This window comes from Anser cygnoides, chromosome 6 (assembly GCF_040182565.1).
Source record: "Anser cygnoides isolate HZ-2024a breed goose chromosome 6, Taihu_goose_T2T_genome, whole genome shotgun sequence".
In the NCBI taxonomy this organism is placed as follows: Eukaryota; Metazoa; Chordata; class Aves; order Anseriformes; family Anatidae; genus Anser; species Anser cygnoides.
The window spans coordinates 20,259,537-20,280,308 of NC_089878.1; the positions used below are offsets into that span (position 1 = coordinate 20,259,537).

The window sequence follows — 20,772 nt, forward strand, 5'->3', positions numbered from 1 at the left end:
CTTTGGTGTCACATTACATATAGTGACCATCACGAGGAGACTTTTACAGATAACTGGCATCCCCAATCTCTATACAAGTCACTGTTCTTAAATGATCAACTGCAGGTGCATGGCACCACAAGTGAGTATTTAGATTTCATGTCTTGCTCATTGTCTTCCTCTAAATATGAGATTTGGCTTCGCTACATACCCTCCCTTCTTAAAGTCAGGTCCTCTTTCAAAAGAAGTCTCCCATGTCACTACAGCTGTGGATATATTTTACTCCTCCAAAAGGCTCCAGATTCCCCTGCGCAAGAGGCTCTTGGACATCTGCACAGAGGGAATTTCAGGAATCAGACTCAAAGGTGTCTGCCATATAAGACACAGCAGAAACAGGGTCAAAACAAAAGCAGGGACAAACACTGTCACAGAAGCGTTTCTAAGGAATGGTCTCACTCCTCTCACATGCTGATGTGCATAAAGCTACGTTTTATTCTTTAGAGTAGGAGTAGCCTGCTACCGAGAGCCACCTACCATGTGGGATGGCAGGATGAAACTTTTACCAACTCTAAAACATTGTAGAATCAAGTGGCAGGGACAGCTTCCCTGTTCTCCTTTCACTTGGTTTGAGTTTCTCCTCCTGCACACCACTTTAACAGTATCTGCTGGCCTCTGGCCTTTGCTTCAGAGCAAAACGAAGAAGTGACTACCGAATGTACAGCAGGGATGACAGTACCATCTGAGACACAGCTGGGCCTAGCGTTGGCTAAGAACCAGGTATAAGGTTAGTGAGCACCCTAAGCTGTTACTAGCTCCAGCTTTCCATGTCTTTACTACTGTTGTTACAGCCAAGGTAGCTTAAAATCAAGCAGTGCACCTCCCTGTTGCAATCATATGGTTTGGCATTACTGAGCAGACATACCCTGAACCAAGGGATGGATGGAGGGAGACACCTGACTCCAAGGATTACAACTTGCAAGGAGAATGCCTGGGGATATTTTCCAAATGATTTACAGCTATGAATTTAAGAGAGTTGTATTTGTAACCAGTGCCTTGTAGAACTTCATTTGCTCTGAAGAAACAAATCCTACTAGAACGAGCCAATTTTCACCAATGTCAAATTTTTCCAAGAAAAGGGCTTTTTTTTCTTTCTTAAAAAGCTGTTCCATGTAACACTTCATTAGAGATCTATGGAAAAAAAACAAACCTGTCTTTTTCTGTTAGAAGAAACTGCTCTTAAATGCAATAGGAGAGTTGTGTTAATGTTATGCAGAAAGACAGTTCATGCTTAGCAAAACAGGCCTTAGCACAATGCTTTATTCAGCAATGCCAGCTACAAGTGAAAAGTAGAAGTCATAGGCAAATACAGCATAAAAAAACACCCTAGGGTCTTGCTCGTGAAAAGATTTGCTCATTAAGGCCGTGTCTCATGCTGTGTGCAAGACAGACGATGGTCCACAGCTCAGTTACTGGAAGTATGCAAGCATTAAAGCAGACATACAGATATCTACTAGGAACACATAGTATCTGCACATATGAAAACATTTACTCTTCATCATTTCATTACATGGTCACAGCTGGAACATGAATGCAACTTCATTCAAAAAACAGGAATAAGCCATGCCTTAAAAATAAGTCGTATGTAAATGGCTCTGGCTAGAATCAATGTTATAAGTAGGATAAAATTGTGGATAAGTAAATCATATGCTACTGCAAACTCGATTTTGTATTTGTTTTGGCTAGTACTTTAAAGACAAGTGGGTAATTGTGGTATTTTTCTTAACAATTCTGTCATAGTATGTGTAGTCAGGCACTAACCCTGTAGTGCTCTTTCTGCCAATCTGTCATCATGAATATCATACTTCAGTAAGAAATTTGAGATAACCTAAAGAAGTTTTTTGTTCAATTTATTAATAGAAATGTGGTGGTTCTAATAGCTAACAAATGGACAGTACAAGTACATTAACTCTAATTATGAACAAAGCCCTAAATTAACACCTCAAATGTTGACCCACTTTTCATGGCATGGAAATTTGCCTCTTCTCATAGCAAAAGGAGAGACTATAAAGATCTAGATAGGTTTCTCAAGTTTTCTTCTCTAAGAAACAAATTTTACTTCTAAGACCAATCCTGCATCCATTTAAAGTCAACAGCTTTCTAGCTGAAAATGACCTTATTGAATGCAATCAACTTTTAAAGCTAAGAACTGTAATTAAATCAATGGGAAACTACTCAAGGACCCATGGAACAAAATAAACTACAGAAAGTATCTGATATCTAATGTATTAGATCATTAAATATATATATATATAATATATATATAGTTATTTGCAGTGATGTTGTAAAATAAGGCTTTAATTGGCTCAATGCAACAAATGAAGAAAATGGGGGCACTATTTCCAAGGTGTGTCCTGAGATTTGCATAGACAAAGCTCCAAATGCTTTCTGAAGTAAGATGAAAGGTTGAATTATTGTCTACTTACAGGAGTATTGGACTGTTCGGTTAACTTCTGCTCCCACATCTTCAAACGTCGCTCCCGTTCCTTTAGTTCCTGCTCTTTAAAGCTCAGATCACGCTCCAGTTTCTTTAGTCTCTCTAAGGTTGCTTCAATTTCACATCTGCACGGAGACAATTTGTTATGTCTTGTCTTTTCCTGACAGATATAAATTGTTCATAATTCCCACCTGAATGTTAATTAAATGTGAAAGACTAAAAAGTACAATACTAACTCAAGCAGTTCATTTAATTACCAAATGCAAAGCCTTTCAGAGCTTTAAGAACTGACAATGTTTATACTTTAGAATAACCACAATACCTTCAACTGAAGAGAATAAAATTAAAAAAGGGGTAGGAATGCCATCTAATAATAAAATTCTAAAAACTAAAATGCCATTTTCCCACCCAAACATTGTGAAATATATTATCCCTAAAGAATCTGCATTAAGTTGTGATAATGGGACAACCATTAGCAACACAATACGAGTAGTCTAGAGAAGACCATTTGCCTGGATTTATAACGTGGCCATAAAATTTATTTGGACTCATGTTCATCATACACTGAAACAGTATTTCAGTATTTTTGCTGCTAACTTTCCTGTTTCTCTAGGTTAAGATATAAGAGTACATACATATGAGCAATAATATAAAGCATGATATGACCCAGTCCTGAAAATGTTTACGAGCTTCTCAAGTTGGGAACAATTAATAAAAGAATTTGGTTTACTTTTTTCTGCTTTTCACCATACATGCAAAGGTATGAAAAACAGACAGGAAGCAAAGGCTGTACTCTAAGGAGCTTAAATATGATCTCTCTTGGGTTACACTGCACATATTTTGTCCCTTAAAGAAGTGATTTCCTTTGACATTCTTTCTAATGAACAGTATCTTTTAAATAAATGAACTAAACTGCTCCTGGAAAAGAGTTTAACAAAAGCTTTGCACTACAAAAGCACGGGTGTGTATTAGAACATAGAGAAAAACAACTCCACCAGTAAATTCAGCTACATTTTGGTTGTGGAATAACCAAAGAAAATCTTCCAGTTTGTATCGCAGACTTTATTTGCATGGAAGTTATTAGCAAAAAGCTTTTGCGACTTGTTTGCTAGACTGCACGCTGCCTGCCACCTGTATCCTGACTGTTACTTCAACTATTTCCCATTCACATTATGAGAATAATTCATCACACTGTTTTCATTTTGCTCCTATAGAGAGAGCTCCTAAAGAGACAGATCCTGAAGAGAGCTCTTAAGATAGCTACTGAGACTCAGCAATGTCAACTACATCTGCTCAAACTTTCACAACATTTTCTCTTTGTAAACACACTGCAAAAAGTCTGTTCCTTCTGATGTTTAAAACAAGAAAATAAAAGTACTAATGGCACAGTAGTTATCATTTCTATTTGGGGAAAAAATGCATGTATTTTTCCTGTAAATACCCCGTTCTAGCATGGAATTATTTAGCTATTTTCCACTAGCAATCTAAAGGAGTTCAAGCTCTTAATGTGGGAAAGTATATACCCAAATAGTCTATTTAAATAAATGAAAAAATATATAAGATTTGGGATATTTACATGTCCTACTTCAGTAAGACATCTCTGTCAGACAGAAGTGCAGTGAAAAGATTCAAGAGTGGGAATAACTAGCAAACTACTGCAAACTCTACCACCACGCTTAATTCTACTGCAAAAATCAGCCGCCTGGGGCAAGGGCATTTATCCCACTTAAATCATGCTGAGTGAGCTGTTCAGTGTGGTGGTCAGGACAAAATTTCCTTTGCAATTATTATGCTTCAGATTTCAAGAAAAAATCTCAATCATGTTTAGACATGCAAAGGTCAAGGTTGATCTCTGTGCTCGGTGGAAAATAGTCACACATCTTAATAAACAGCAAATTCAATTTTTGTTTTATAATGTCTAGAATATATTGCAAACAATCAGATACATACATTTGGCAGAACTCTGACTAAATCTTGTGACTCTTTAAAGGAACAAAACTGAAAAGTATTGGACAGAAGGTCAGAAAGGGACTCCTCTCCCAACATTCATTTCCTTGTCATACACCCCTCCTGTCCAGTGCAACATGTACTATGCAAACTGCTGTGGGAACTACACAGCAATTCAAGGATAGCTGTACACCGCGTTCCTTAGTTGGTCTCTCAGCATCACTTCTACTTATATGCAACTCTATAATTTTTAAAATATGTAAATTAAGGTTCTCTTTTAAATAACAATCCGTATTAGCAATGTCCTGGTAACAATAGCTTTCTATATGTCAAAAGTCTATTTTGTGCTGTAATTACCTCTCTTCATTAGACAGAAACTTCTCTTATAATAAAAGGTCAGTCTGCAAAAACAGTTGCATTCTGAAAAATAATTCCACTGTATAATAAAACTGTGTAATTAAAGAGAAAGCTACCGTACATTGCCCAGTTAATGAGTCTTCATAAATGAAGCAGCTTGAAACATCATACATTGTAGGGCACATGTATTTGTTCACGTCTGTAGCTCTGCAGTTTGAGCTTGCTTGCTATCTAGAATAATCTTATTCTGTGACACTGAAGAATGTGTATTCTATTGCTAGAAACTATAATGATAAACGGTCACAGATTAAAAACAATGACTAGTATTTGTTTGTATGTCTTGACTTGCTACTGATACACTATGTATCACAGAGACTGCTTTAATCATTAGAACAGTCATTTGTAGGGCGAGGATGGAAGAAAAAATGCAGTTAGTATATATGACTAAATGCAGACAAATGTGATCTCTCACTGAATTGGAACATCATTACTTCAATAGTCATTTTTTCCTACCATAATAAAAGTGACTTGAGAAAGAGCTCTAAAGAGATTACAGAATATGAATGTAAACATAAGGCAAATCTGCGCAACTTAGTTGTCAGGCAGTGCCCCTTTTTGATTAATAATAAAAATGTTAAGGGCAAGGGTTAGGAAATAAGATGTCGGATATTTTAAGGAAAAAATAGAACAGGCACATTAAAACACATTGCTAATATAAACATCAATACCAGTAAACGTTGCTAATAAGACCACATTAAAGATAAGATAAATGACATTTTGACCCATCACCTCTGCCAGTTGTGGATGGATTCAGTGCATTCTGTTTTCATGCCAGCTGGTTAGAGAACATGGAAGAGTCTGTCTACTCAGCATTGGATATGCATTTTTTGTGTATCTATATACAAAAAGAACCTTGCCTTTTTTTTGGGGGGGGGACGGACAGGGGAGGGGTATTGGTGGTGGTAAAAATGCAACCCACCTTGTCTCAGCTTTAATTTGCTTTGGGAACTGCAGTATCCCCATGAATGTGCAGTACCTGGATCACTAATTTAGAGATCCATTAAAAAGGCATAAGTGTAACCTTCACTTTTCCCAACTCCACCCTTCTCCAGTGCTCTGATGCCCAGGCTTCATTAAAAGTCCCTATTTCTTGGTAACACATCTCATTCTTTCCCTATTGCTGGTTCAACTATTTATTTGCAAATCCCTATGGGATAAAAAATAAAATAAAAATATAAAAAATAAAGCAATGAGTAAACATACAATTTTTAATGCAGAAGTTAAAGCACATTAAACTTGTACAAGTCTTCTCAGAAATGGTCTGTTTTAGTTTATCCCTTGGGACCGCTTTATGCGTACAAGTCCTTAATCTGTTTCATTTTTTCAAACTGTATTTTTTGCATTCTTTCTATTAATTTAGCTTAGCCTTCCTGAATGGCTCCATACAAATACTGGTTTCACCTCAGGGCAGATTACTAGAATTCACATATGTGAGAACCCCTCTTACCCTAGCTTCTGAACAAGTCCCCACACGACTTGCTCTCCTTTTGTACTCATGTTTTCATTTCAGTTTAATTCAGAAATCATCTTCACTCTCAGGCAAATCATGCCCAATCATGAATTCATATTTCTTCTATCATATCTCCTTGTCTCCAAGTCATTTATTCCTCCAGAAATAAAAGTGCCAAGTTTACCTTTAACACAACCTTCCATGGTAAAGAAGTTTTTCCATGACTTGTCAACCATACCTTATGTAACAACTTAGATGCATCAAAATAATTTTTGTGAGATTTCTCAATACTTGGGCTACCTTGCTCACACTACAAAAAATAAACCAACTTTGTGAAAGAAGTTTACCGAATGTCAGCTAGCATGGGTTTTTAATTTGCTATATCGGTGAGATTTAAGTAGATACTTGTTTTTGCCAAAGGAAGTTGAGTACTTGTTCATCACTAAAATAAATATTTCTTTCCACAAACCCACTTTGGCAAGTTTGATTTTACTGTCTGCTTTTGCAGAATGAAGAGGTTACCCTCCAAAACAGCACAAATAGGAATAGTAATAAATAGCAAAAAACAGGATTTTCCCTGATCTGTGCAAATTTTAAAAGGGAAAATAACAGAAAACCCATGGAATACAACGCTTGTCTAAGAAACGCCTCACTGGGGGATTTTTTGCTTCCTTGTACAACTGAAAATGCAGTATGATGCCTGAAGCCTGCAGACGGCGGCCAAGAAACAAGCTTTTACATGCTAGATACCAAGCCGTGAAATACAGGTGTGGGGGGGGGGTGCAAGCAATGTGCTGCAAAAACCACGCCACGGCTGAAACCACTGAGAACCAAGTGAGGGCTGGCTGAAGGCTAGAGGAAGCACCGACACCACCCCACTTGGGGACGAGGCGGCGGGGGCTGGGGCACCGGGCAGAGGCCCGGGGGCTGGGGGCCAGGCTCCGAGGGGCAAGGGGCCGAGTACCGGGGTACAACGGGCCGGGCCCCGGGGGCGCAGCGGGCCGCAGGCCGCAGGCGCAGGCCGGGGCGGCCGCCAGCAGGTGTCGCGCTGCCGCCGCCGGTCCCGGCGGTGCGGGGGCCGCCGCCGAGCGCTGCTCGGTCCGGGCAGGAGCCGTCCCAGCGCCGAGCGGCTATTTATACTGCCGCCATGTGACCGGGGAAGCGTCCCGGCTCCAGCTCACTTTTTCCACTCCCCGCAATTAAAACTGCGCGTCTTGATTTTACTGGGAAGGCCGCGAAGGGAATTTGGGATTCGGGTTTTGTTGCGAGGCTCGTTTCCTTTCCGTCCCTTTCCTCTGTCCGCCCCCTGCTCCGGCCTTCAGGGAAGCTTCAGGCTCTCCGCTCCCAGCTTACCTGGAGAGAGGCCAAGCTTCTTAATATAGACCGCAGCACGGTCGCCTGGTAAAAATCTTCTGCCTATGCAGATCTGTTTTCAGTTTGCTTTTCCAAACACAGGGATGTACTGTGAAGCTGCGGGCTTTCCAACTGACAAATATGCATCAGGGACATTTTTTGAAGTTTTGGCACGTATGAGAAATAGGCTGACGCTTTTACTGTAAAACTGGGTCCTGTAATATCATTTTCTCAAATCTCATCTCCATTTAGAATCGCTTACAAATAGAAATTGCAATCAGCAACAGGTAAAACCATATGCTCAAGCAATTTGCAAAAGCAGGCCTAGCCTGGTCATATGCTTAATGCATGGATACAAAGTCAATACAAGTGAAAGAATGCACAAAATGGCAAAATGCAAGTGAAGACAAATGGAAATTTGATTTGAAAATTTATTCTTTTGTCTTTTATCTTTATCATTTTTTAATATAAAGATACACCTATCTGCTTTCTGTGAGAATTGCATCAAACAGTACTTACACCTGAGTTGCTTGGCCCTCACACTATTCACTGAGAACACACAGTTGGTTTTAAGATGTGAATCACAAAACCATAAATAACATGATACCTAAACCAATGTAATAAACATAGTGTTCAGCTAAGTGTATTGGCTCCCAATACAAGTTTCACAGCATTCTGGGCATTCCTGAAAAACAACAAGGTAAATTACATTCTAAAAATACCTAAAGCACAAAGCAGATATTTTTCTACTGATACCTCATCAGAGCCTGATGTCCATCTGAAAAGAGTACAGACTTGGAAAACCACATCATTTCATCTTGGGAGGCAGGAAACTTACCTCCACTCTGCCTTGTTATGCAGGAATGAGTTGCACTGGTCTGGAAGGTTGCTGTCATTTGACATAGACTCCAGAATTGAAATGATCTGCTTGAAAGACGGCCTTTTCTGAGGACAAAAGAAAAGCCAGTGTTTATGTTACTATGTAAAACCATTCACAAAATTTCTTCAATTGAAAGTGACAGATGGCAAGCAACAGAAATTGGGATGCTGCTTTCTGACACCGCATCTACATGAGAACTGCAAAGTTGTAATTTTTATTTTTCTACTGTTCTTCCAATTGAAGAAATGGTCAGTTCGGAAAGAATCACATATGCCAGCAGGACTCAAGCCTCTGCTTACTCTCCTGTATCTACCAGTAAAACCTTTTCGTACTCCTTGTGGTATCAATAAAAACGTTATTACTACTGATTTTGTTTAATAACTATAAAGATTTTAGAATAAAAAGAAAGTTTTCATCAAGCTAAGAAGGAAAATACTGCCTGAAAGAGAAGGCTGGACCCATTAGCAACTGGTCATTAGACAGACGGCCTTTTATAGGGACTAACCCAAATTCTTTAACGCGTAAACAAGCTATTTAGCTGCCCATCACAAATGGGTTCCTGGCTGCAACTTGCAGGGAAGGACACTTTCCAGAAAACCCTCTCACTTAGCTAACCCATGGGTAGGCGGGGAAGAAGTGAAGATCTGGGCTACACAATGATGCCTCGGATGCCAGCAGAGCTCACGCGAACAGTGTCTCGGCTGGTCCTGTGCTGGGCTCATTCACTGAACTTTCTGTCGCCAGGCTCTGCACCCAGCGCCCACCCTGCTGACTGCATAACCGCATTGCCATGTAGAGAGCAGTTGCAGCTTCTCTGGATTTTCCTCTTTCCCCTTAGTCCCGAAGAAAAAGCTACTAACTAGGATAATAACTGAAAAAACCACAGTTAAATGTGTTTCTTGAAAGAGCACTGACTCTGTTAGTCTGTTTGACAGACCCCAGACAAGGTTGAGACAAAAGGTTGAAACAAAATGTAGATACATAATAAGGGGATGATGCGCATTCTCTCTGTATCTCGCCTGTAATTATACCATTTCTGCTAAAATTACAGATGCCGCAATTAAAACGTGCATTTTAATTTGGGAGCACAAAAACAATCAGGAACAATGCTGAGGTGTCTCTCCCAGGAAGATCCAAGTGATTTCCACATTATAAAAGAAAGACAATTTCTTTATTTTAAATGTCAAACAGCATGAAAAAGTGTCAAATGCATAACAAAAAAAAAAGACAAGCTCTCTTATATTGTAATGCTGCACTATTTGGCTGCAACTGGAAGCTTTGTCTGTCATTTTTTGGTCCATCTCCATGATTTCAGGCAAATGGGCAGTTGGGTGAGTCATGCAGCCTTTCTTTGCAGCACCTGCCCCAGCCACTCACTCTCTTGCAACCTGGCCCCCAGCCCATCATCCATGGAGCAGCAACCTGGGTGCCTCGAGCTGCAGGAGCCTCCCTAGCGTCATGTGGCATGGGAGCAATATGCTTCCAGTGCGGAAGCCCAGTGGGGATCCCTGCCTGTGGAGCTGCACTTACGGAGAGGCTGGGGGAGGCAGCAGCAGCCCCCCTGCATGCACAATGCTACTGGACCCACCATGGTGAGCAGACCCTTTGAACACACCCTGCAGGGGCATGACCCTCCCTGGTCAGGGAGCCTGCAGCACCAGGGGGTAAGGGGCACAACATTTATCACTAGTGCCAACACGGTTGGACAGCCCTGATGCTGTTTTGGAGAAGAGGGACGCTCAGGTGGCCCTCATGCCCTTCCTGTTGCTACAGCTGCATCTCTTGTAACCGCCCCAGCGGGTGCGAAATGTCGAGGGGATTCCTCTCAAATGCTGAAAAAGCTGCCAGACAGAAGACTGTGGCACATGGTTTGATGAATGACCTGTTGTTATTTTGATGGCTTTCCCCTCACCAACATTTTCTTGTAGGAGGTGGATTGGAGAGAGCTCTCAGGTCACCATGCAACACCCAGTCCCCACAGAAGCCCTGGGGAACTGCTGCTATGTGCTGTCTGACTGACTAGCAGGTGTGTAATGTGCCTTTACTAAACTAATTCTATTTTCAGAAGCAGATGAAGAGCAAATATCGCTTTGTTGCATAAATTACAAGATTTTATGGCTTACTTAGGTGTTCTTTACAAAATGGTTCTCTGTATGTTGCTTGCTTGTTCTCAGGAGCATACTAGGAAGAAAGTATTGGGCAGAGCTGACACCAAGTAAACACAGTCAACGCTGCTATCAGGCCTGCCTAGAATAATTGGAGTTGAGATAACAATGACAGAGAACAGCGCTTTTACTAAGGGCAGCTCAAAACACCAATGGACTGATTTGGGAAGAGCAGCAACATGCACTCTTTGGGTCCTACGCAGAGCGGAACCAAGCTGGTATGCAGCAAATATTTACAGGCAAAGGGGCTGTTGTGTTGCACAACTACAGCTGGAACAAGTGTACAGTCACATAGTACTGACAAAGCTCGTTGGCCTGTGTAATTTCCATCAACAGCCACCAGCTATCCTGCCAGCTTTACAGATGCCAGATGCATAGGTTACAGCTTTCCCTGGAGGTGCAGCTGACAGGAAGACACAAACCTACGTAACTTCGTGTTTTTTTCGGTTTCTTCCCCCAAAGGAAACAATAATTTTAGATTTAATAATGCAGTCTAGGTACAGACTGATAACTTGGGTAAAACTGGCAAGAAGTGATTGTTGGGAATCCAAGCTGAGAAGCTTTCTTTAAAAAACAAACAGTCTTATTTTCAGTGGGTGGCTGCTTGGCACTTCCTAGAAAGTCAGGCATCTTAAGTGGTTCCTTACAAGAGACTCTCAAAATATCAAGGCATGAGTTGCCTTTGAAAATTGTTTCCCTTCATATCTATGATGTCTCATGCAACAATTTTTAATATATTCCCATTTAGGAATAATTCTGGCTAACGTTTTCACTATTTCCTTCCGCTCAGTATTTCTTACTAAACAGGTCTGCATAAAACCAAGATATTTAATACATACGGCTTTTCTTTCTTGCTGCTTCTCTATTCACAGATTTGAGTTCCAATAAAATATTCAGTAATTTATAATCATCTTTGACGTTAAAGTGGTGATAAACTGAAGGAACAGATGAAATCAAAAAGAAAGATGCAGCCACCTGTGTTTCCAAAGCAAGAATCCCTAGTAAACGAAGGCATTAGTTATAAGCAACCTTGTTTGTACAACTTCCTAATGCCCTAGCAAAAGTAGCTTGTTTGGTAGGGATTTTAATATTTGGGTAGTTATTTAATATACTTGTTACCACAGAGATTGTTCTTTAATAACTACTGACTTAAAGTAATTAGTAATTAGCATTTTAGTAAAAAGCTTTGAACCCATAAGGGACAGTTTAACTAGCACGGTTTAAACTGAATGCAGACTACCAACACACGTCACCTGGAGCAGTGTACTATGGACATCTTCTTCCAGGTACGAACAAATTCTTATAAATTCAAAGCACAGTTAATAACTGTGTTCTTTCCCATGAGGGATTTATAGCGTGAGCAGTATCTGATACTCCGGCTGCTTTTGCAGCAGCGCTCCAGGTGTACTCCTTTGGCCCACAGTAAATGCACATCCTTCTTTTCTCAGGGGTAAGTCACCTATAGATACCTGAGGCTTTCTGTGGGCTAGACGTATGCACATGAGCAATTGCTTTTAAGCAGCCAACATCCTTGAACTCACCCTCGCTTGACCTTCAGTAACTTGTTCATGTATCTACTATCCATTTTTCTGAAGCCACTCCTGGACAAAGGGAAAGTTGCACAGTGCGGTATTTTAGAGGAGTGTGCTCCATCTTTTGGCTCAAGCAGGCCACACAGCCTTTTTATCAAGGCATTTTGAAAGCTGTAAGTAGTGATCCTTACCCAACACGTGATTGAGTATGTCAGTCACATGCCCAAAATGTGACCAGAGACTACTCCCTTTCAGTCATGTGAATGAAGCATTTATAATTGCTTAACAAAAGAGAAGCTGAGTGAAAAATGTAGCAAAGAGCAGACTGTCAGAAAAAAATGAGCTAACCCAACGTTCACTCTTAACACACATCAGAGACATCTGGGAACAACGCTCTCAGAAACTCAGGCCAAACCCAGGTTAACTGCTCAGGCATCCCTGTTTTACAACGTGCAGATCCCTCCCTCTCCTGGAAATACAGCAACAGCATTCTGGAGTCTCACATATCTGGCTGCAGTGATCGAAAGAGTGAACTGGTCTAGTACGTGCAGCTCAGTCTGTGGCCTTTGGTAGGGATGCTGATGCTTGGTGGTAGTTTTATTAATAAGACATGTAGTTACCACTTGGAAGGGCTCTTCACTAATTACTGACTTAGAACTTAAACAGTCCCCTTAACAGATGCAAAGATTCAAAGCATTTTTTCTTCTCCCCTCTGTGGAGAGGAGAAAGAGGATGATATTAAGAGAACACTATTTAAATAGGCATTCATGTGGAAACTATGTTGGTGATGGGTAGGAAAGTAACTTCTTGCTTCAAGAGGAAAAAACAAGAAGGGAAATCTCCTTTCTTGTACTGCTCTCCTATGACTACTCTCCAGTGATAACATGTTCTGGCTTTAGAGCACCTAAGTGCTGTAATTTATTTTGGTATTAATCTTGGTGTTTCTGAAGTAGTATTTAACTTTCTTCAGAGTTTAAATGAACAAAGAGTTCTTCCTGTTGCCTTGACTTGAGAAAAAGAGCATAATTTCCTATCCTTCCCTCTCTTAACTACCTTCATAGGCAAAGGAAATACCTGATAATATTTGGTAAAACTGTTATGTACCCAGGTTCTTTCGAACCACTTCATGCATAACAGGATGGTAGCAGAATCAATTTAAGGAAGGTAATTGCCATGATCTACAAAAGCTTTTACTGAGTAAATACTCTCTTAATTTCTCTTTTAGTTTATTCTCATAGGGGTATGTTAAGCAGTATATTACCATACTTCTATTGCTATAATATTACAGCATAATCATTATAAAACTCTGAATTCAAAGTTTTAAGGGAAAACACAAGGAAATTTTTAATGCTAAATTAGAAGTGTTGCTGTCATTCCTATCTATATTCTATGGATTAACTTATTCTTTATACACTTCCAGCACAAGAAAGACATCAAAACTGGAACTTGTAATAGTTATTGCACATGTAATGCTCGTATATATCCAAGAAAGATTAATCCAAAAAAGATTAACTACTGAAAGAAAATAGAAAATAATTCTTCACTTGATCAAAAATGGTGGCATTCTTGCCATCTCACCCTATCTACAATGCCTGTCTTTAGTAGTGAGGTAATTTAGTAAAATTACGAGCTCTTGACTAAAAGGAAAAGAGACACATTTAGGTACAAATATATAAGAATAACATATATATTAAAAAAAAAAAAAAAAGACAGCCCAAGCTAATCTTTTTGTGAAAAAATGGGTGTACCAACATGGCAGCAACTGTTGTTGCTCAGACTTGTCCTCCAAAGAAAGACTACCATACGTAGCAAAACAAGTAGTGGACGACGTAAAATAAGACGCAAATTAAATTACCTTTGAATCAGCTTCCCAACACTGATGCATCAGTTCTGCAAAACTTCTGGGACAACTGCTTGGAATGGTTAATCTCTAATGGAAATAAAAAATACCAGTAATTAGAAACATTTCCCTCTAAGGTGCTAATAATAGATTTTCTGTAAGAGCAAAGCAGTTAAAACGAGTAAAACACACTCCTCTTTCATTTTAAACACAATATAAAAACTGGTGATTGACGTAAAAAAAAACAACAAAATAAGACCAACACCGGTAAGACATACAATTAATTAGTAGACTTATAAAGAAGGAATGGAACAAATACACCAGTGGAATTGCTCAAAAAAGCTAGGAGACAAGGAAGTAAAAATGAGGCAAACAGATATTAGTACTAAAACATAACAGTCTGTAGAGATAACTACTGCACTGCATTGTCTTACGAGATGTTTGTCAAGATAGGTATAATGTACAGGCTGGCTTAATTCCTTTCTCCCACACAGATGTATAACACTATAATCAGTTTTGATATACCAAGTGGCAGAAATATAGAGTCCACTGAGTTAAAAAGAATTAAGTGAAGCTCTACATGACACAAGAGACGTTTCATGAGCCTGTGGTCAGAACAATTAGTGAGGACATGCAGATCTCAGAGAGCACTCACAGAGCACAGTGAACTCATATAAATATTTTCTGATGACTGAAGACAAAGAGTTGCTGGTTATAGCCAGGACAACTGACTACACAGAATTGGAAGCTGGTTTGGTTTTCTTTGCTCAGAGTTTTAAACTGTGAAAAATAATCTTTCACACAGTCTTAAATGACATTTAGTTTAAAGAATCTGCCTCCAGATTGGAAAGTCTAAAAGCAGATCTGTATATTCGTGTATATATACATGAATACAAACCTCTCCAGTTGCTTAGATGTGCATCCCAACATTACACATATAAGGAGATCCCTCCTGCTCTCGATAAGGCAGCTAACTGACTTCAGATGTTTCATACTAAATTAAAGAAATATGTAGATAGAAAAAACAGTTCCTCACTGCAAATGAGTCCAAATATGAGGAGTCAAGATAGTAAAAGGTTTCCTTGTCCTGTAGCAGGTAAGAAACAGATATTACAGTCCTGTTTAGACCAGCCTGCCAGGAAGACCCTTTGATCTGTCCTAGTCTGACATTTCATAAGTAAACCAGAGCAAGTTTTGTCAAATTTTGCACCATGATGTGACTCCAAGATGATCTGCAAAGCCTTACAAACCACAGCAGCCAAAGTAAGAGTTAACAATTTCTGCTGCACAAGCATTTGAATACCATGAAAACTCAAAATACGAGATATAGAGTCTGGGCACTGCAGAAGTATGATTATTTTAATAATGTAATACCTTAAGGTGCAAAGCTTTCCATGCAAGAAATACACAGAAATTTGTACAATGCATAAACAAATTGTGCTGCTGCTTGATTTTTGGTTGAGTCATTAACCTAAAAATACACTGGCTAGTCTTGCTACAGTATTTGTCTGTAACCCTTACTGTTCCAGGAGGTGGAAAATAAGTTGCAATCATCATTTACATGTGTCTCCCTTGGGCAGAATTTTATGTTACCTAGTGTAGAGGCAGCAGGTTCCAAAAGTACCAGATAATAATAAAGATGACATTTCTCATTAGTAATTTATGAGATCATACCTAGCATAATCTGAACTATTGTGTTTTTCTTTTCTGGATTAAAAAATATATAATTATACAGAAACTCTAGCAGAATAAAAATCACACTGTGAAATAATGCGGATTGTCAAAAAAGATCCATATAGAGTCGTTAAAATCCACTTCATTTGCTGGGCTCCAGATTTGCGACATGGGATTTTCAACCTCAGCAATTACATTTTGGCCTCGATCCCACACTGTTTTTAACAAGAGACTTAAAGTGTAAAGAATGAAGGCCTGGCCCAACAGTGACTCAATTCTGTTGTGAACTGGACTCATGCAAGCCCATTCATGTCAATAGATGGAACTGAGAACAGAACCTGGTCCTCATACTTGCTTTGGGACATAGAAACTGGGGGGGAAAAAAATACAAGCATAATGTATGCCAACTCTTATAAGGCTTATGCTGGGCATGGTCCCTAAGTCATGGCCGGAGAAAATAATAACTATGTAAACAAGTGTTCATGTTCTCAAAGCTTCCTGGAACACTTAAAAAGAAGATGGTAGCAACAGGCTAGTGGTACCTGGCAGATAAATAGCTGGCTTTGAAAATTTCAACCCTTAGGTTTCTCCAGCCATGAGTATAATAGCCGTCATGTCCACATTTTGCTTATACTGTGTTTTTCACAGTTCCTTGCCATGGAAAACTGTAGAGAAATATGTGCCATCTTTCACCATACAACTAAATCTCTTTACAACATTCCCAATGCCACTATGTGTCCCTGCCATAAAACTGTACATTCACAATAGAATGTAGTACTGCTGATGGAAGTCTTCATGGTTCCACCTTCTTCAAACTGACAGATGAGGCTTTTCCTAAACTAAGAGAAAGAGTCTTACTGTGCCTCCTGCTCTGTTACACACTGTAGACGACCACGGTCATAATCTTCAGACTGTTAATGTAGCATTTCCAACTAATGAGTATATCACAGTATCACTCACTGGAATTAATCCAGTTCTCAAGCAGAAGAAAAAAAGAGACAAAAAAAAAGCCACCAACAAAAAATATTAAACTAAGAGGAGGAAACCTAACTCTACTGTATAACTCTGAAGCATTTTGAGAAACAGTTTATGTAGAATAATAGAAATCTGTATTGTACAGGCACTGCCTCACCATTGTAATGTTTCCCAAGCTTCCGCTGTGTCTAGATAGAGGAGGTTTCATCTTTGTGGAGGATTTCCATGCTTGTCTGTGTGTGGTACAGTCACAACTTTAAATGTTTTTTAAATGTAGTTACTGTCTTTGATATCAAGGGACTACGTGTTCAGATATACGCTCACATGTCCAACTAACTGAAAGCCTCAATTTGTGAGAAGAAGAAAAGCGAGGCTGGGGACACTGTACAAACGGTGTTTACACCACTGAAGTGCTTTTGAAATGGAAAGACTCTGCATGAGGAGGCTTGCAGCTATGCCACAGCCTTGCCGATACCAGTGAGGAGCTCATCTTCAATGTAGTGTTGAACGTAGGTGGCAAAACTGTAATTTCTCTCTTTTTTTAAAACTATTTTTTCTTCTTTTATTTTTGAAATTTTCATCTAAGCGGCAGTTTCTTGTACTATAGTGACTCCTGCTGGGAGAGTTAAGTTGAAGTAGCTGAAGGTCTCTTACAGATATATCAACTCCCGGCCAGTAAAAAGATGTCCTAAACGCAGGAGATGGAGTTAAACTGTTCCCCTACCTTGGACGCAATGGCTTCTTTCATCACTAAGAACAAACCCCTAGGTTTTACAATTGAGACTGAGAAACTAGTACAGTACTTGTACAATTTTTGATCTACAGCATCACGACGTGAAGCTGCAACAATTAGATGTAAAGGGTCCATTCATGAGGAATAACATCACTTTGACCCTTTGTGTTAGCTCCTACTGCTAATCTTTCCATACGCGTGAACTTACTTTCAATTTGAAGAAGATGAAAAAGTCTTTTGCAAAACCCCAATACTGTTTTCTGATCTATGTACCTGAATGTAGAAACGTAGTCTTACCTCGTTTTTTTCCACTACAAGCCAAGCTACTTGTAATCCTTCCAAGCCTTTAAAGGGGACCTCCCTTGTTAGCATCTCCCAGAGAACCTGGAACAGAAAAAAAGAAAAGAATTTTTATTTCTGTACTTTGTATTTTAAATACATTATTAAACCTTGATACAGCACTATTCTGTATCCAATTATCAGGCAACCAGTATCCATTTGCAGGAACTTGGACCAGTGTTTGTGTGCAAGATACTCTGACTAAATTAATTTGAATGTTTTTGCTTTTTCCTCTACAGTACAACCCAGATGAAAAACTGGGTTGTGTGGGGTCTAATGCCTGCAATTTTATGAGAGCCATGGGAATTGCTTTTTACTTTCTCTGTACACTATGTCACATTTGGCAGTTGAGACTTGGGTAGACAATGAACTCCGCCACTCCTTCTCAGCCCCAAGTAGACACATCCTTGCTTTTCAGTCATTCTGCATTTAAAAATATTTATTTATGATTGCAACTAGTGCTTTTAAGTAGTCAGAATCTGATCCATTAGATACTTTGCTCCTATGATATGCCTACAAAAAACATTAAATATAATATTGCAAGCAAAGACATAATTGTTAATCTCCAAGTATGTGGTTATGTTAAAACAAACAATATACAGCATATTGACAATTATTCTATTCTCCCTCCATATCTTATGGACACACTAATCTTAGATACAAAGAAAGCTCCTAATTTCACATGCTTTCAGCATTTTAGTAACACATACATGAGAATCTGAGGTGCTCTGTAGAAAAGAGTTTGGCATCACCAAAGATTCTTGCAAGTCATTGAATCTAATTTGTTTTTCTGCCCCAGGGACTACATATTGGCATTCAATCAAATTAACAGGCACTATGTACCTTCACTTGTATGTCCCTCTATTTTATCAGAACCTTCATATACTTATCTTGTTACAAATGTATGCATAGAAACTGTTTCTTGCATAGAGACTTTTTCTTCCATTCATATGCCAAACACAACAACAATAAAAGACATAATCTATTTAGCATGTGACCAAATGTATTAAGATCCTTATGCAAGTCTCTACATCCTCACTGGTTGGGTTAGTACTCAGGCTCATTCCAGCTACATCATTTTGAATGGATTCTGGCCAACTCTGAAGGTAATTAGAAGAAAAATGAGAGAATATTGGCAGATGCTGCTCAAGCAGAAAAAAATGCACTGAAGCAGAGTTGGGCCTTTAATCAAGTGAACAGGGTACTCCATCAATAGACCTATTTGAATAATTCTGCTTGAGTCGGAACACTGATTAGTAAAGGTAAGCGTATCTTGGAAAAATAAGTAAAAGAACAGTTTTCCTGAGAATAAGAAATATATGAGGAAAGCTATTCATAGACTTATTCATTTCTCCTGTTTGCCCCAATTCATTCTCCTTAGAAGAAGAAAAGCACTTTGATTTGTAATTCCAATTATCACCTCTCTACTGGTAGAGAAGGACATTTAACTGTGAGAGAATGAAATAATTTAGCAGCCCAATGTACTTCAATCAGAAAAGCACTGTACAAAACAGTTTAAAAACAAAAACCCCTGGGCCAAATCAAACATGCAGTTGAGCAGTCTTGCAGAACCAGCTCATTTGAATGGCTGTAATAGGAAACCATGAAGAAGAAACCCAAGTCTGCACATCAGATAGAGCAAGCAGTATCTAAATACTTCTTCCAAGTACAGAACACAATGAAATACACATTAAATGTCTCTGAGAGCCTTGAGCTGGAAAACTCCACTGTTCTTCTATTTTCTTTCAGAAGATTGAATTGTAAGGGTTGTCTAGTTTCATTCATGCATGTAAGTCTGCGAAGAACATTTTGCAACAAATTCCTTTATCATGACACCTTTAGTGTTTATTTCCATTGCCTGTGTGGATCACTACTTTCCTAAACCAACAGTGACAGCTTAAAATACTTCTATACTGCACACAGTTTAAGAGAAAACCAGCAGTCCGACTAGACATGAAGAATTTTTCTTAATGCTTTATTTATCACTAAAAGTATAGGAAAGTAAAAAAAAAAAAAAAAAAAAATTGACATGCCAGAAACCCTTGCATTGATTTACACAGGTTTAGAGCAATGTTCTAACAACACAAATTTTACATTCAGGCCAAAGATGTAGAAAAAGACTTTCCTTCCAACGATGACATGTCAGTATCTCCAGTTTTATAGGACTGCCAACCTGTCTCATGAATCAGCTACCCTGAATCATAAGCTAAGATGAATGAGAGCATTACTGGTTTTACAAAAACAAAACAACAACAAAAACAATAGCAAATGGGTATCTTCTGTATTCCCATTTGCTGCTTCCTGTCCCCAGGGTCATTCAACAGCAGAAAAAGCACCTGAACCTGACTTACCCTGGCCTCTTTATTGCAATATACACTCTGACCATTTTCTGAACTCAGTCCTCTGCTCACATCATACAGAAACTAATCTATCTTCCATTTCTAGTATAATTTAATTGAGAGACTGACATGATTCACTTCCACTCCCATCTTTGATGGTGAGGATCACCTGCTTTCCTGATCACATAACATCCCTCTGATGACAGACAGCAGGTGTTCACAGAGAAATAGCCAAGCTAGACACGGTGATGGAAAACAAATTGAGATCATTTATAGTGGTTTGTAAGCTGTGGCATCTGAAGATGTTACGATCTTCTCTGCACACAGAGAAACAGAGTGAGAGATAAAGGTATGAATGTTCTTTCCATACATGAAGCTGAGAATAAGAACGAAATGTCTTCAGTTCTGTCAGTTCAGCTGCACATTTCAATTCTTATCCTGTCATCTACATAACAACAATCTAGAGAAGAAAAGAAAGAAAATACCAACCTCCGTGCAAAGCCAACAATAATTTGAAGTGCCATACAGGACAGGGAACATCCAAAAGAGTAGTTTGAGGAAAAAGAAAAACAACAACAAGCATGGAAAACGTTCACTAAAAAAAAGAAATGCTTTCTCTTCATAGGAAAGTGTACACGGATGAGGATCAGGAGCC

At 39.1% G+C, this 20,772-nt stretch overlaps 1 protein-coding gene across 5 annotated transcripts in view; it reads right to left on the minus strand.

Moving 5' to 3' along the window:
• Positions 1 to 20,772, minus strand: part of MAP3K20 (mitogen-activated protein kinase kinase kinase 20) — a 90,741-nt gene that overhangs the window by 29,697 nt on the left and 40,272 nt on the right. For all 5 annotated transcript variants that reach the window (XM_048061618.2, XM_048061616.2, XM_013171551.3 and 2 more), the window contains 4 exons: positions 17,737 to 17,823; positions 14,073 to 14,147; positions 8,479 to 8,585; positions 2,463 to 2,598 (listed from right to left, as the gene is read on the minus strand). In XM_048061618.2, the coding sequence (XP_047917575.2) occupies positions 2,463 to 2,598; positions 8,479 to 8,585; positions 14,073 to 14,147; positions 17,737 to 17,823 (405 nt within the window). The remainder of the gene's footprint in view (positions 1 to 2,462; positions 2,599 to 8,478; positions 8,586 to 14,072; positions 14,148 to 17,736; positions 17,824 to 20,772) is intronic.